At 34.3% G+C, this 17,978-nt stretch overlaps 4 protein-coding genes across 7 annotated transcripts; 2 read left to right on the top strand and 2 right to left on the bottom strand.

Annotated features, from left to right (window-relative positions):
• The first annotated feature begins 4,943 nt into the window (after nt 1-4,943).
• On the top strand, nt 4,944-8,884 carry AkhR (Adipokinetic hormone receptor). Its single transcript, XM_029321376.2, is given in 7 exon segments — nt 4,944-5,737; nt 6,715-6,922; nt 7,294-7,388; nt 7,836-8,131; nt 8,443-8,583; nt 8,721-8,755; nt 8,757-8,884. Coding segments are annotated over 7 exon segments (1,122 nt in total). The 5' UTR covers nt 4,944-5,447; the 3' UTR covers nt 8,814-8,884.
• A 1-nt stretch (nt 8,885) lies between these two features.
• On the top strand, nt 8,886-16,618 carry sage (salivary gland-expressed bHLH). Of its 3 annotated transcripts, none has more exons than XM_029321413.2 (4): nt 8,886-10,261; nt 10,618-10,771; nt 10,991-11,221; nt 14,719-16,618. In XM_029321413.2, exons 1-4 carry the CDS (start codon nt 10,088-10,090, stop codon nt 15,144-15,146), a joined length of 987 nt encoding a protein of 328 aa, XP_029177246.1. In that variant the 5' UTR covers nt 8,886-10,087; the 3' UTR covers nt 15,147-16,618. The 3 variants fall into 3 exon arrangements, with proteins under 3 accessions (XP_029177246.1, XP_029177247.1, XP_029177245.1); XM_029321414.2 differs by having other exon boundaries at nt 10,988-11,191; XM_029321412.2 differs by having other exon boundaries at nt 10,988-11,221.
• LOC146723406 (uncharacterized) lies at nt 11,376-13,836 on the bottom strand. Its single transcript, XM_085482205.1, is given in 6 exon segments — nt 11,376-11,731; nt 11,963-11,987; nt 12,175-12,452; nt 12,455-12,699; nt 13,161-13,436; nt 13,806-13,836. Coding segments are annotated over 6 exon segments (1,188 nt in total). The 3' UTR covers nt 11,376-11,398.
• LOC114945279 (RAB6A-GEF complex partner protein 2) lies at nt 15,830-17,946 on the bottom strand. Of its 2 annotated transcripts, XM_085481945.1 has the most exons (7): nt 17,897-17,936; nt 17,600-17,820; nt 17,395-17,516; nt 17,198-17,305; nt 16,943-17,092; nt 16,743-16,855; nt 15,830-16,660 (listed from the first exon to the last, which is right to left on the bottom strand). In XM_085481945.1, exons 2-7 carry the CDS (start codon nt 17,719-17,721, stop codon nt 16,130-16,132), a joined length of 1,146 nt encoding a protein of 381 aa, XP_085338071.1. In that variant the 5' UTR covers nt 17,722-17,820; nt 17,897-17,936; the 3' UTR covers nt 15,830-16,129. The 2 variants fall into 2 exon arrangements, with proteins under 2 accessions (XP_085338071.1, XP_029177244.1); XM_029321411.2 differs by having other exon boundaries at nt 17,600-17,946.
• Between the last annotated feature and the right edge of the window lie 32 nt (nt 17,947-17,978).

The following is a 17,978-nucleotide window of genomic DNA, read 5'->3' as shown; positions in this document are numbered from 1 at the left end:
GCTTCAAAGAGCCACGACTGCCGTGGAATAACTGTATATTCAAAGAAACATTAATTTTTTCATATTGATACACAACATAGGATATAGAGAAAAAGAATTCTCTAAAATTATTAGTTTTAATCACCTTTTCTGATTCTTTGCTCTACACACATAGTTAAGAAAAATCGGCAAATAATCGGAGAACACATATACTCCGATATAACATTTCACGGATAAAATATCCGTGGTTATATAGAAGTAAGAAACATTCTCGCAAGATTCGTGCTGCGAGAAAAAATCTAATAAGACTGAACTTATTATGCGCTTAACGTTATAATCTATACAAGTTACCCCGCCTTGTGTTTGACCCTATCTACTGCGGTGCCTTTTTTTATCGGGAAGCCACGGGGAAAGAAAGGAAGAGATAGGGAGCATCATGATTTTCAACCATCTCTGCGAGTACGTCGGGAATAAGAAACAGGGTCCAGCAGAAAGAGACGCCTCGACGGCGAGGTGTCTGTCCCTCCTTAATCCTCATAAGATGTACGTGCGGCACATAGTAATTTACTTTATGAAGCTTTTCCAGAACGCGCGCCGAGGTCATCACTTTCTCCCTTTATATCGACCGGTGTGCGGCGCACCTCCTAGGACGTTCATAACCCGTAATAACCGGGAACGACGAGCACGGGCGACGAGCAGCGTCGACAATGATAAACGTCTTTACTTGCTGCGCCGGCGAAAAGGCGAAGGGCCAGGACGTACGAGGAACCGGCGCGACGATGGCTCGCCGTATAGAAATGAAGAAAACGCAAAGATATTGCAAACCCCTCCTTCGGGCGCAGGGCGGAGTAATGTGCCGACGATAGTGGAGTAAGTTATGAGAGAGTCGAACAGCATCGATTGCAGCCCCCTTGAGTCAATTACGCGCGACACCCGTCGAAAGGGATGCGCCGTGATGTATCGTGTGAGGGATGATGTAAAGCGGTGGTTCTCAATCCGAGAGAGAGAGAGAGACTACTCCGTAGAAGAATGCACGTACGAAAGGATAAGTATAAAGCCGCAATACTTAGCTAAGTATATTCCAGTTCTATAATCGCATTTGTGTTCGAATCAATAATTGAAATATGTTAATCTTTTTAATTTTGTATACAATTTGCTCGCGGTAACAGAATCTGTCTGGTTTTGATCTTTACATTGTATGCTACCCATTGTAATCGTCACTCAATTATAGTTGATGAGAAACAAGCCAAAAAAATAACAAAAAGTTTTTAAAAAATAAGAAAAATAATATTTAAGTTTCTGGGATTTTACTAATACGACTAAGACTGCGTTGTCATGCAAAAATTAAAATTATTTTACTCGGCAAATTTTTTTATGAAAAGATATAATCAGGTATTCACTCTTGTGTGTGTTAACTAGATTTTAAATCTTTGTTGTTTTAGGTAAAGTGTCTCTGAGATAAGATTATATTTATTCAACTTTCTTTAAAAGAATGAGACAATTCTACATATTATTTTCTTTTTTCTAATAGTAATTTTCTCTAATATTTTTTTACAAGTTTATGAAAAATATCATCTTTTACGTGAAACAAAATAAATAAACACAAGTTACAAATAAGAAAAAATATACATATACTTATACGCATGAAATCTAATCACACGATGAGTCTGCCAGTCTCGGCTACGTATTGTGGATCGGCAATCAGTAGTATAAGCATCACTCTTGGATCAGTAGTAGACATCAGTCTCGCGCGAGAAGTGCAGCGTGGCGGACGGATACGGAGACGTGCGAGTGTAATGAAAGCGCAAATATTTTGATCAAAGATTTTTATAAAAAATTCTATTGTTTTGTTTGCATTTCCTATCAAAGATTTAAATATTGAATGTTTGCCTTGCATAATTAATATTTTTATGCATCATGCATATAGTTTTTATATATACAATTTTAATATTCGATTAGATTAAACGAAATGAAATATATATATATATATATATATATATATTTATGTGCGTGTGTATATGTATGTATAGGTATATGTATATGCATACGCATAGATATATTTATATACATATACATACAATACATATATTCATTAGTATAGGCATATTCGTACATACATATGCATGTCATTATATCACAACATAATTTTAATTGATCAAATTATTATTATGTCGCGTACATATTCATTACGTAAACTTTTAATCAGAGTAAAAAATCCGGAAGCTTGTTTTCTGTGAGAATTTAAAACTTAAAAATGTTGTAATAATTATAACTCACCAAGATCTTTTAGCTCACACGTCTTTTCGCGATTCGCGTGAATACAGGTCATGTACGCCTATTTAATTGGACTGTTTAACCATTCAATGCCATATGGCGCATAATAAACGAACCGACTATACACCTTGATCAAACAAACGTCCGAAACTGTGTCGCGATCACGCCCAGCCCGCTCGACATTGTCGTTCGATCATTAACCGGCACATGAACGCATTTACATCGAGATTGCGTTTCACTAATTAATTATACATTATAGTTACCTAGCCGCGAGTCAATTATCAAGTCATGCTTACATAGTCGTTCTGCCGGACAAATTAAAAAACATCATATTATATCGTGTCTCTAATTAAAAGTGCGCAAAGTATATATGACATTGATATAATTTTTTTTAAATGCAAAAAACATAAATATCGTGAATAGAACATGACTAGACATGTTCGTTTACAAATATATGCGACTTCCAGAAGAGTAAACATCGATAAACTCTGAAATGATCTCTTAGACCGAAGCATTTTACTCTAAAAAATTACTTTATGATGCATATGATTTTATTTGATCTACATTTCAGAATTTATATTCCAAGTAGCAAATGACATGTCATTTGATGTGCGCTTGAGATATTTTATATTTTTTTTAAATGCAGGCGTAGACATAATTTTAACAAGCCAATAATATATTTTCTCTGCAAAAAAATTATATTTTTTTTACTGAATTGTTATAAAAAATTTAGTAACCTGTGATATTAAATTTCCTCGTCGAAGTTTAACGTCGTGATTGATTCATGTCTTTCAACTTTGAACGAAGCGCGCGAATTCATAAATGACCTTAATTTATACTCAATGAAAAAACCGATAAAAACTGACATTTTTGCCGCGGGTCAAAGTGCATTAGCAAGATTATACACATATCGCGTCGCGCGTTAGAAAGACGCTTTTTGCGAAGCATTTCTCGGCGAATACGCCAGGGAACGTATTCGATAAATGGTTCACCATAAAAAAATCTATTGTGCACGCTTCGTATCGTTCGATACTGTCATAAATAATTATATAGAACACCTTCGACCGACGACACGGAGAAATTTTGTCGCACGTCGATCCATTTCACGATATCAATATCTTGTGGCTATGCGATAATCGATATTTGTTAATCATTAACAATAAACTTGTATAACTGGAACTAGACAATATAATTATTGAGATAGGATGTTTGTTTTAATTCGTTTTATATGAAGCGCATACTAAGTAAAGGGAAAAAGCTTGTTTGTGTTGTATGTGTTTCCGCGAAAAACAAACAATTTTTCAAGAAAATCTACATATCGATTGCGAATATAAAAATAGTCTTGTACAGCCGAATCTGTAAAACAAAAAGCTATACGCACAAATGTTTTTAATTAAAATTCGGTGGAAAGAGAAATGCGTACAATAAAATAACAAATAGATATATACAAACGATATATGTCGACAAATCAGAATCAATTACCTAAAAAAACTTTTATTGAAAATTTTTATTATTTTTTAATTTTACGCATATATAAAAATTAATAAAAAAACTGCTATAAGTTTTTCGAGAGAAAATTTATCGATTTATATCAATATATAAATCTGTATAATCTGTATAATTAGCACAAAAAAACTCTGTGATTTTCCCATAATATGCAATTTGCGACAAATATTGTTAGTCAGATAATTGTTGACTTTACTATTATTCGCATTTTGTGTTTTATTCAACTATAGCAAAAGTTCCATTTAAAAATTAATTTTTAACATTTTAATGTAATAAATTTAACTACAATCCATAAAAGTAATGAACAACGGTTGATTCATATAATTATGATGATAATGCCTTTACATCAACAACCAATGTAATTACATCTAAGCAAAATATCAGTATATTTTGTATTAAACAAATTTGCAATTTTTTGCATAACAAATTAATGATAATATTCATTACTTGAAATTATTCTGCAAATAATTCATACATATGCAAGAAAAAAATTTGAAAAAATGCGTTTCATTTTAGTCTTATGTATACTTAAAATTTACGTACGTGTTTTTCTTTCAAACTACATTTAATATATAAAATATGCTTTGCAAAAGATGCTGTTTTTTAGTAATTCTTGCTTACACACGAAAAACGTATTAAATATTTAATAAGAAAATTTGTACTCTAATTCTAAAGGAATAATTAGAATTTATATCTATTATTGTGTTTTAAATTTAAATTATTCTTAGAAAACAAATTTCTCTATTATATATTATCGAATGCGTTCAAAAGCGACTAAAATGTTTCTCGATTATATTTTGTACTGAAAAAAAAGTGTTAACTTGACTAAATCGTTCAACTAAATATTTTGTTAATTGAACATATAGAAATATTTAAATAAAATTCAACATTTGTATAACGTTATTATAATATTAAATCTAACAAAACGTGTATTTGACTTAAATACTTATATATATATATATATATATATATATATATATATATATATATTCAATTAACAAAATAGTAATTTAGTTATTAAAACGATTTAATTAAACTATTTTTTTCTCAGTGTACATACATATATGCAACCTCCATATACGCAGATAGACGCATAAGATCTACCTATATAAGATCCCGAACTTTTGTCAAGCGATTCAGTTTTTTCTCGTCGATCCTTCCACTTTGTACCTCATGGCTGACTCGAGATAAGACGCGAGGCAATTCGAACGAATGCATCGTGCAGTATCGAGGTTGCACGCGTGACTCGCGCGAGTTGCGCGAGACCTCAAAGGTTGCTTAAGTGATTTGCGAAAATCGCGCTGATCGCTCGCTCCTGTGGGAATTCGCTGTCCACGCGGATTATTCGCGTTTCGCCAACACCCCGGCGGATTTTCCATCTCTTGACAGCGACATCGAACCGTGATCAGCATTCTCGATCGGCGCGCTTTGCGATATTTTCAACAATATTTTCCCCAAAAAATTGCATCGAGGCAACGAGCGTTGTTACATCATCGCTACCGGAAGTTCGTATGAATATTCATCCGGCACGCGAGTTTCACGTCGCACGCTCGTAGCAGGCGCGGATTCGCGTGGATGTTCTCCTTTTTTCGGGGGAGAGAGAGACAAGTTTTGTCTGCGTGACAAAATAAAAGGTGGAAAAAAAAGTGAGAAGAAAAAGTGCGAAGAGTATTCTCGAGAAGAGAGACATGTCGTACGATTTGAATACAACGTCATCTTCGCCACCGTTTTTGGAGGAGACGTTGGACGACTCGAGGAACGAATATCTCGCCAGATGGGAAATCGCGGTTTTAACCATCATATTTCTTGTCACGCTACTCGGCAATGCCCTGATCCTGTTTGCCCTTTACGTCAGGCAACGTTATCAGCGACGAAAGTTCACCAGAATGTATTTCTTCATTCTACATTTGAGTATCGCCGATTTGTTGACAGGTTTGCTCAATGTTTTACCGCAACTTGCTTGGGACATAACATTCAGGTAAGCTGCGCCATTATTTACGATCGACCTTGCGATTATTTTATAAGCTTATGTTATATTAATCGATACATAAATTTTTGCCAAGACATCGATGATAGGAAAATGCGAACGTGTATTTTTAACTGATAACAACCGTAATGCATCGCATCGATTCTTTTATTTAAGCAAAAAGAAATATTTAAAATATGAGGAAATAGTAAAATAATATATACTGAACAAATACGTACATTATACATATATGCTGGAAACGAAATGAATCAGAAAACTTTCCCCAACCAAATTTTATCTCAATGCTTTGATTGACAGCGAATAAATATATTAAATGTCATATTTCTGAAATTAAAATATTCAAGAACAACGCGATACAGAAATTAAAATTGATTTTAAGAGAATCAGTGCAGATAAATATATTTTTATTTCTTCAACATAAGCATGTATATCATTTTAATTAATATCAGAAAATTTATGTAACCATTAAAATATGACATATGATAGGATTTATTTAAATAGAAGCTTTTATCAGTGCTTAACTTTCACAATTAAAACATATATATAATCTTATTTCAAAAAATCTTAGAAACTTTGAAAAGAACGAGTTTCCGCTGTTTTAATTTTTTAATGATTTATGTTTGTATCATAAAGATACAATTTATTATTTTTATATATTAACTCGTCAACATTTTAAAATCCTTAATAGCACAACATATTTGAAAGACGTTCAGAGGATATCCGAACATCCTCTAGATATCCTCTGAATATCTTTTGGATAATGTGCGTTGTTTGGAATAATAAATAAATCAATAAAAATTGAGGCAGAAGAAAGAATGCAAAAATACTTTTTCATATATTATTAAATATAATATATCTCTAAGATACTACGAAAATTTCTGTGTTGCACTTTTCGCGCGAATTTTATTATCGTTCGACTTAATATGAATGATGCGGTTAAATGCGGAATTTGACGAAACGACCGTCAGATTTCAGGGCGGAGCGGTGCTCTGCAAATTGGTCAAATTCGGACAGCCATTCGGTGTGTATCTCAGTTCCTATGTCCTGACGGTCACCGCGATGGACAGGTATTACGCCATTTGCCATCCCTTTCGTTACTGCAGCATCACGTCTAGAAGATCGAAAATGATGGTATACGGAGCATGGACGTTCGCAGCTATACTGTGCATACCGCAGGTCCGTTGAAAATTTAATTCGCGCCTCTGCTCTTGGCGAGGCGTATCTTATTCATACCGCCACTTCGCTTTACACGAAGGGCACGGATCAGTTAGCTGTTTGAGATATTAATTTTTATCCTATGCAGACAGCGGACGCAAATCTAATAGCGCGCGTCGCGACGGGCTAATTTATGAGAGTGCTAATTGCACGGACTTGTCGCTTATAAATGTATCTATCATCCGTTTGTTTCACGCGAGAATTTGCCTCTGCGAATTTCTTGACATATTTGATAAATGTATAAATCTGGCTGGATCGCCAAGATAAATTTTTCAAGTGCTCTTCTGTTTATTATTACGAATTACAGGATTTTTTTTGTTTAAAACTCGTAGGTTTTTATATTCTCATATCAGGAAATATCGCCAGACGTTTGGGATTGTTGGGCCACCTTTTACCTGAAATATGGAGAGAGAGCTTATATTACTTGGTAATATTCACATTCATATGTTATATATGTATATAATAATTTTTTCGAAGGAAAGAAATAGACCTCTTTTCTTTTAATTATAAAGAAATATAAAGAAGCTTTTTTTGCACAATCTATGCACTAGTGCAAACTTTTTATCAATACAGAATAGAAAATAAGAGACGATTTGTTAGATATAACTCAATCTTATAATACAATTTAATTGAAACACGTAATATAAAATGAATACACTTTTTTTTGTGAAAAAGTTGAATCATGTTTTGAAAATCTAATGTAAAATCATTTTTGGTAAAATGAAATAAAATATTATATATATATATATATATATATATATATATATATATAATATCTATTTTTATAATAATATATATATTATATAGATACTATGTACATTACATACAAACTCGCATAGAGATAAATTTTACAACATTGATTTCTGCATTATAGGTACAGTATTATGCAATTCCTATTACCATTCACAGTACTTATATATACGTACACAAAGATATGTATAGCAATATGGATGAGCAGTAAGATGTCAGGAGTAGTTGATCTCAAAAAGAAGAATCAGACCAATTTCTCGCAACGAAATCGGAATCCTTTAATCTCGAAAGCGATGATGAATACTGTGAGACAGACGATCATTGTCATTACTTTGTATATTACCACTAGTATCCCATTTATCGGAAGTATGCTCTGGGGATTGTGGGATCCTAGAGCTTCCACTTTGCCATTTTTTACTGGTAAATAATCTGTAAAATAACAATGACATCAATATAATTAAAATATTATTATCAGCTAGAAAAAAATAATAATTAGTACAATACTAGCGATTTACATCGGTATTTTTTAATCAAATTTTAATGGATTGATTCATACGTATAATTTTATAATATTTGACAATATTAATTTATCATTAAAAATCAATAATACGAAATAATACGGAATGCCATATATATACTTTTTTTAATTTAATAGGTATCTCAAAATTCCAAAATTCTTTTAAATTATTCATTTATCTCGTCTTATGCCTATATTATGCTATAATTCGCAGGAGCTGCTTTCACTATTCTAGCTCTGCTAAATAGTCTCACGAGTTGCGTCAATCCTTGGATTTACTTTGCATTCAACAAGGACTTATGTGGGGCCATAACAAATTATTTTTACAGAATAAAGAAAGATTCGTTAAATTATGGTAATCATGATTCTTCATTTCTTCGATTAAGCTTGTATTCTGCATATCTTTTTATTCCTCAAAACTTACAAGAGAAGCAGAGAGAGCGCAGCATATATAAAAATAATGTTCTATTTATATATTATTTTCTCTTGTAGATGCACGTCAAAATGCGTCGAATGTACTCTCTACTGACGTCGTCGTTTATTTCTAGAATTTCACGACTTGCGAGTTCAAAGATATTCGGCTGAGGAGGAAACGAAACAAAGTTTGCATTTTGAGGACTGCTTTGAATATAAAGAATATATTGTGAATATATAGTTTTTTATTGTGTAAATGCATTTCGCAATACAACAATGTCGCACGACACACACACACACACACACACACACATATGCAACTTTTTAAATAATAATTTCTTAATTTACAACTTAGCTATTAATAAAAAAAAGTATTTTGCTAAATACTTGTACAAAAGAGTATCGCTCTTTTATGGGAGGTTCTTATAATTAAACATATAGTTGAAATATTCATTGTCATAAATCTTTATCACTTGAAAATATTTATGATACTCAATATTTATCATATATTGCATAAAAACCTGGCAAAAGCGCGATGTAATTTACGCTTTAAAATTTTTTCCATCATATTCATAATTCTCGTCGCATCTCCGTCCACGTGCGCTATTCTTACACGATCTGTTATACTTGCATGGTTCCACCTCATTAGTATTTCCATCCGTCGAGCGTCTATTATGTCCCGATGTTTGTACTCCCATTTTTATCCCGATCATCCCAGAGGCTCTCATATGCTAATATCGCGCACCAGGTATGGACACTTCGAGCCCGGATACCGTCATTATATCCATTTAATTCTCTGAGAGATATGTACAATTGAAAGCAGAAAAAAATATATAGAAAGAAAAATATATAAATATTATAAGCATCAGCTATATATATATATACTGCAAGCAAAATTTTTTTTCAAAAATTATTGATTTTAATTGATCTATAAAAACACGAATTTTCATACTTCGATTAGTATATCAAAAAGTTAATCAAATTTTACACGGATGCTTTTTGCATCTGTGCATAAATTCTCTATAAATGATTATGTAATTATAAAAATGTATTATCATGAAAAATTGTTCCAGTATATATTTTACGAGATAATAATTGCTGTTATGTCGTCAATTTTTTCGCGAGTACACTACCTTCTTTTTGCATTATTATTGTATCAATTATTTTCTATAATTTGCTAATATTCTTTTTCAGTTTGACTTGACAAAATAAAAAAATTACACTATTCTTTTCAACTGAACTTATAATTTGAGAGCAGGGCACGCAACATTATTCGGTACATCTCTCTCCTTGCAGCGACCATCTGGTCGCGATGAATTAAGAACCCCTGGTGGAACACCTGAATACTTAATAAACGGATAAAATTAACATTAATAAAACGCGACTGTGCGGTCGATCCACATCTTATCAAGAGAACAAACGCGGCCGCTAGGCCCACGTGATATATGCCTTACGAGACTTCGGCGAGAAAGGTGATCTGTCAGTTTTCCACATCGTTTCTCTACGGTGCGTCGATGGATGATTCAGGAATCAACGAGGAGATACCATTTGTGCTTGATCGGGTACCCGTGATGGAGCAAAATTCGGACGAATATCGAGCCGAACCAGCGAAGAATGAGGTAGAAATTTATGGCACAATCGCGTCGCAAATGATAAACATGCGAACCGATTGTCGTAGTTTTCTTATAACTTTGTGCAAGTCTGATATATCGCTAATTATAGCGCTGACATAATAAATATTTTTTAACAGAAAATATTACTTTGTACTTCTTGTGTTTCGGATTAAGCTATTTAAAGCAACGCGTTATATTTTGCATTCAATGTTTATTGTTTAGTTGTTTTTTGTGTGATTTTATATTTCGTTTTTTTTTAATTTAAATAAATAATTAAATAGAGAAGAGAGAGAGAGACAAGATTGGCTCATCGAAAAATTACTCAAATTCGGTGCAGACAAAAAAGCTAATTTATGTTGCAGTCCGAGAACGAGAGTAACGAGGAAGATTACGCGCGTTCACCAGTATTGCTCGATCTGGACGAGAATTCGAAACAGCAGCAACAGAAAGCTGCGAGTCGAGAAGTGAGTTCACCAAGTTCTGCCGTGAATCAACAGGATCAAGGATTAGTTCCAGGTGCATGAAAAATATCTTGATTTATCTTCTGTAATGCAAAAGTCATCAAGAAATTATCTATGCTTATTACGTAACAATTAAACGATTCTCGATAATTAGATATTAATCTTCATCATTATACTTAATCAATTTTTTGACGCAGTTTTTATTATATATACGTGGCTAATAGTGAGTGAAATCATTAGTGAACCTCATTAACTGTATCGTTTCCTGTAGAAGAGCCTACGCGTTCACAGTCCGTAAGAGGCAGATGGCATGAAGCAAACTACGAGACGCGTGGCCAACAGACTCCCGAAGGAGAGAGAGTGCTCGTGATCAGAGTACCGGAACCAGAAATAATTGGCGGACACTCGCACCTGGAGATGCTCCACGAAGCTAATATCAAATCGATGCAACGGGAACCGTCGCAGACTGAGAAAGGTGCGGCAATGTCGAATTGCACGTCGCCTGGTGAGACCACATCCACGATTAAATCTTTAATCTTACACGTCTTAAGAAAATCGCGCGATGATCGACATATGTTAGATACCTTGGCATTTCGAAGAATCGAAGGGATGATCGATTCCGAATTGTGCACAAGCGAGGTCAGATTTTTTTCAGCAGGTTTTTCTTACAATGGGAGAGGATTCAACAAAGAGGACTGCTTAATTGTCTGATGTTGATGCTATTCGCGGTGAAGCCTCTTTTGGGCGAACGTACGCGAAGTTCCCGTTCCAACAGCATCATCCGTAGATTTTTGTCCCGAGTTCGTTGTATTTGTCGCACGAGAATTGAAGGTCGATGCTGTTCTTCATCTTTTGCGCCACCGTATCGGCTCCTCTTGTTCCTACGAATACGATGTGCATGAATATCAATTCGGGCGAAACGTGTACGTGCACATATATAGGTCAGGAAAAAGGCGAACCATTTTCGCATCACGCTGCACATTTTCGACGCATCATTTTTACGCATCACACGACACTTTTACATCATTTACAAACGTGCATCCAAATTCGCATCTACGTTTAAACTTCTGAAATCGAGACACTTGCGAGAAATCGCGAATCGCAAAATTGTTAATAAAATCGAAAGATGCTCATATATAATTAAAATTTGCATTGATTTTCGATCGAGAGATTCTTTAAATCAAATTATAAATTTCTTTCGAATATATTGTCTCATGTTGCCCTAGAGACTACACAGAGAATTTACCCCGAAAATCATGATAATCATGGAACTATATGATGTTGGCAGAATTTTATTAGAGTTTCTCTAATTAACATTTACACCACAATAAAAAATATTAACTCATAAAATTCTTCCAATATTGTCTCATATACGATTACCATGATTTTCAGGGTAAATTCTAATAGAAAATTCTCTCTGTGTAGAGGTATTAGACTCCGTATAAAATCATTCTATACCTATATACATGACTTGGGACAATGTAGCCATTGTCGACTCTCTTCAGGCGTACACCCCCATCGATGCCTCTCCTGTCTCCGTTATAGTTTTTCCCACCCCTTGAGACGCGCTTGACACGTTTGCCGATAGGCGAGACACGATCCAGCGGTCCCTTAGCGTCCATTCCGACGCGCTTCCCTAGGATCTTGGCAAAGAAATGTAAAATTGTTTGCCCGCCGTCCTTCCACCAACTACTACCGCATCTTTCCTCCTTCTTGGCCTCGACAATGCGATCGCCCAATTCTGTTTCCGGTCGTCGCTTTCGCAGCTATGCTTCGCGTGATTCCGCAATTTCTCGTTGCGAGCAATCTCGCATACGATTTGCCGACATTGATCGTCGATGTCTTTTTGCGGAAATTCCGCACATTTTCCAGGATTATTCGGAATAATCGTTGGAATGTCCTCCTGCTGCGTCGAAGACGGTGGATCGCTCGAAAGTTCAATGACTTCGGTTTCTAAGCAGATATCTCGACATCCTTCCCTAGCTTTGAAATACGAGCATATCATGAATACTTTATCGGCATTAATTTATATATATTGCCTCACATCATTTTATATAATACATATAGAGTTTTAATGTTCTCTTTTTGTTTATATAAAAATTCATCTCGTATAACAGCTTGTAATTAATATATATTTATATTAAATCAATCTAATATTTTCAAGCAACACACTCTCTGGAACACAGAAAAAAAATAAATAAAACAAATAAATAAAATGTATACAAAAAATTAATATTTTTTTTCAATATTAATGATAAATATTTCTTTTATAGTATCCATAATTGTTGCTATCTGTCGACAATTTTTTTTTTATTTTATTTATCAGAGATCAATAATAACGAATAGCAAATATACAGGAACTCACGGACTAATTTGATGAATTTTTCTACTTAATTGTTGAACAGTCAAGAAAAAGAGGCTATCTATTGTTGTTTAATTCTTACTTCTTACTTCTGGATCATTGTTTTCGGAACCGTGACATGTTACAAGCGCTATTTCGACCGAACTTTGCTTAGATTCTATCGTCTTGTCGCAGTATCGAGCGGTCCTGACTCTGATATTCGGTTTTTTGGTACCCTGGACCATCCGGAAATGATCCAACTCCGAATCTCGTGGTATCACGCGTATCATCGTCATCCTCTTGCGTGTATGCGGCAAGGGTAGTCGAAAGTATCGTGTTTCGTTCAGTCGTGTTCCTTGCAATATGTGCAAAATTAAATCTAATTAAATTTTATCATGATTTCCGCGATCAATTAATTTAACATTTAACACACATAACATAAGCATTTCAATTTAAAAAACATCGTTAACTTAAATATGAATAATGCAAACAATAATTTGTAGCAAACAAAAAATCTATACTGTATAAGTACTAACAAATAATTATCTCGAGATAAATCACGGTATTATTGCTTAGATTGTAACATAAGATAATTTTTTCTTACGAGACACGCTATTTAATAAGCAAAAAATTATCACATGCATAATGTGCGTCGCGAACTAAATGACATCTTATTAAATATACGATAAACTATGAAATTAACATACGATATATAAGTTATGAGAAAGAAAGAGAAGCTGTAACATACCCTGTAACGTACCCATATTTTGCAGAAACATTTAGACCTTCACTTTCATTTAATATTACATAATACACATATTGCGCTCTAAATTAAGAATCGGTTCTAACCTTTGCGGCTTGCTTTCAAGTTTGTCATTCTTAATTTTTCTCGATTTTGTCCCAAATTTCGTGCTTCCATTTAAAAATAATTAAACCAAATTTTCCATTAGTCCTGTATTACGGTGTATTTTTCAGCTTATTTTTCTTGGACATTTTACAAATACTCAAAATTTATGCACATATTTGTGTTTATTAATCAATTGGTCTCTTTTTTGTTTTGACGACAGAAATGTATCTCGAATTATGAATTATGAATTAATTTTACGATTTCTCATATTTAATTTTGAATGAAACATCGTACTTTAATTTCTGATACGTAGTGCTTTTCTATTAACAAAATTGAATAATTTATCAACTAAATATCATTAGTTTTAATGACCTATTCTCTCTATAATCAATTTAAAGTCAAACGTTTCTCAATGATAATTAATTAGCAAAAATCGCATTTATTTTTAATTGTTTATAATTCAAAAAGAAAAACCTCTAATTATTTTCATAAAATTTCTCCTCACATTTGTCAATTTCCATTTCAAGAATTTATATAATTTATATTAATATATTAATATAATAATTAATATAAATTTATGTATAAATATTACTCATATATATATTTATATAATTTATCAGCTAAGAAGTGCTTTTCTAAAAACTTCGATTTCAGCCCCGAATCAAAAAAGCCTGCGATTCGTTCAATCATTCGGGTAAGTCGTTGTCGCGACGACGACGACGACGACGACGACGACGACGACGACGACGACGACGACGAGTGCGCGTATACCAGGGCAAGAACAGTCGTTAACTCCGGTAATTAACGATTTCAGACTACAAGAAGTCGGCGTGCGATCGCGAGCGCACACGAATGCGCGACATGAATCGCGCATTCGAGCTGCTCCGGTCGAAGCTACCGATCTGCAAGCCGCCCGGCAAGAAGCTCTCCAAGATCGAGTCGTTGCGCCACGCCATCACATACATCAGGCATCTGCAGAGTCTGCTGGAGCCGCAGTACAGCTACGCCATGCCCAGCGTGCCCGATCGACCCGGCGGCTTCTACGCGACCCCTCCACCGGGTCCACCGACGTCCTATGAAATGCAGCATCCAGGTCGATGGGAATCTCTGGCTTATTACCGATACGATTATCACGCGCCTTTCGCTACCCCGTCGCCGCCGACCCTGGTATCATCCCTGCAGTCGAGGCTGCCGGTCGACCAGGACGATCGACAGTTCCCTTACGAAGCGCGCCACCAATAATCTCGTCTTTTCCGAAAAATCGATCGACCTCTTTTGAGTATTTTAAAGAAAGTATCGCTGTTCTAATGAGCGCAGACATTTTTCATCAACGAAGAAACGCTGTAATTACACTCGCCACATTCTGGATTTTATATTTTTTTGGTCACAGACTCGGTGTCATTGACAACATTTAATTAACAAAGTCTTTGAACTGTATCTTTTTTAAGCGCATACGTAGGCGTTAATAATACTCAAAGGGATAAAGAAAAAAATTGAATAATTAAAATTATGCAAAAGAAATTTTTACTGTTTCGTTATATAGGTCTGTTCTTATTAGCTGTAAGCTTTTTATTCGTTTTGAAACAAAATAATATATTCAGGTTGAAAAGAAAAAAAATAGGAAAAATAAGATTGCTGAAAAAAGTGCAATTAAAAAAGTAGCAAATCTTATGAATTATGTAAAAAGGAAAATTTATACGAGTGCCTTATTTATAGAGATTAAATCAGTCTGTCTATTTTTCTTCGCCGCTGTAATATATCATTCCTACAAAGTCATTAATCTTCGGAGAAACTATTACTCTGAGTAGAAGCAATCCTGCATTAAGAATTTAATACGCAGTAAAGTGCTACCCGCGCGTGTGATACATAGTCAAAGATACAATTATAAAACTTATCACGGAGATGTGAAAGTATGCTCTCAAAAATGATTCTAACATATTCTTTCATTATGCAACTTTTCTTACAAAGATACATAAATATACGAAAATATATCTTTCTCTCTTGTGTACAATAAATTATCATACAGAATATAAATTTTCTAAAGTATAACAGAATAACGGTATATCGCAAGAGTTGCCGGAGAAGAAACGGAGAATTTCTTCCTCCGTTCCTACGTTATTTTCGCAACACGTTGGCTGTATCAGTATAGTGAAATAATTCGCCTCTTTAACATATACCGGACATACACAATACGCGCATTCATACGCTATGTATTACGATGTTCGCTATATGACGGTGTTGTATTTTGTCTGTTGCGCCGTGTTCGGCGGTGTGGTGGTGGGATGGATGTGCAACGGAAGATCCCAAATCATCGTCTCGACGTCCAAAGTCGCTGGTCCGTGCCAGCTGATGGTATTCTCGCCAGGCATCTCCACTAGCTTTGGCGTCGTGACGAACTCAAAGTGCAGACGCCACTTGAGCGTCACCAAATCGGTGGTGAAGTCCGGAGTAACGTGAAGGGGTATCGGTAGCACTAAGTGGGAGTATTTCAGACCAAGACACATTTCATGATGCTTGTTGTAGCTAATCAACGTCGGCGCAGTGACTTTGCCTCGCTTGTACTCTTCCGACACGTGCTCCTCCGATTGCAAGGACACAGATACCTGAACGCAGGAGACGGTCGCATTCGAGAAGTCGAAGGTTCCAACGATATCCTCGCCGAGTTTGTAGGAGTTTTTGAATAGACAGAATCGCACTACTCGTCCGCGACCATTTGTCACGTTGTAAAAATTCGGACTGCGTCTAGCTGTTAAATTCTGAAATATCGATAATTGTGCGTTAAAACATTACATAAAATTCTTAAATCAAATTCAAATACAATGAAGAAAAATATATAACCTGTAGTGTTTGTAGTGCGATATCTAGTGGAGTTTCTCTATGCTGTGTTTCCATAAATGGATTATTGGGGCTTAAATCTACACTATCATTGCACGCTGTAATCTCTGGCAATTCTGCAACCAATACAATACAATTATACTTTATGTAAAAGAGTAATAAATATTTGCCTTATATATTTTTTAAACTTCCAAATTTATTACCACTTAAAGAGAGTACTCTAAATGGTACTCGTAATAACTTTATAACTGTATTCACTCTTTGTGTTCCAATTGTTATTTTATATGAATATTTTACAGCCTGTCCTTTGTATGAAGGAGGAGCATCACTTGGAATTGTTTCACGATAAATATCTAAATAATCACAATAAAAAATTTTTAATATAACAAAATATGCAAAAATTATTAAACAAAAAAGTTTAGATATAAGCTCTGAATTAAGAGTATTTATGAACTTACAGGTCTTACTTTCTCCAGGTGACAATCTTAAATCACAGCACAAAATTTTTGGCTTTGTATTTAATACTACATGACCATTGTCTTGCTGCCATGGCGCAAAGGTAGTATCTACAACAAAATCATAATAAACATAATTAATAGAGAAATAAAATAAAAAAATATTAAAATAGAGAAAATGTTAAAGTAATTTCTCTTACTTGCATTAATTGCCACTGAACGAGCTGTAATATTTATTTTCTCCGAAAGCACTATCTTGCTATTCGTTGTACACTGGCAATGTACCTGTGCGCTTGCCCATGCAAGACTCTCAAATAGATCACTATAAAAGAACGTAAATTAACTTTACAAATGTAATGATTTATCATATGACAATACGTCATTAACAATATATGTATACTGTACCTGTGACTTTGTGATATTTGATGATTCGGATTCGGAGGATTAGTAAACGTCACCAAACATTCTATAATTTCTCCGGAGAAATATATAGGACCACGAATTAGTTTCGCCGTGATTTCTATCATGTTGATGTTCTTTCTTTAAACTTGACATATGTACCTTTTCAATCAAGACATATTCATCATCGAGATTCAAATTTTATACATTTCATCACACATCTCTTTCTGATCCATAAAAGATTTGCAAGTCTATTAATTTATATATAGATTTGTGAATATATTAATTTATATATATAATTACATTTTTCATTTACATCTCCAAGGAGCAAAGTTTACCTTCTAAGTTAGGTTTCCTAACCAAAATGACATTTCAGTCCTGCCAA

The sequence above is a fragment of the Nylanderia fulva genome, unplaced genomic scaffold, assembly GCF_048542155.1.
Source record: "Nylanderia fulva isolate GAGA-0341 unplaced genomic scaffold, ASM4854215v1 Scaffold2, whole genome shotgun sequence".
In the NCBI taxonomy this organism is placed as follows: Eukaryota; Metazoa; Arthropoda; class Insecta; order Hymenoptera; family Formicidae; genus Nylanderia; species Nylanderia fulva.
The sequence above is the reverse complement of the archived record's forward strand: the minus strand, read 5'-3'. Positions and strand labels throughout refer to the sequence as shown.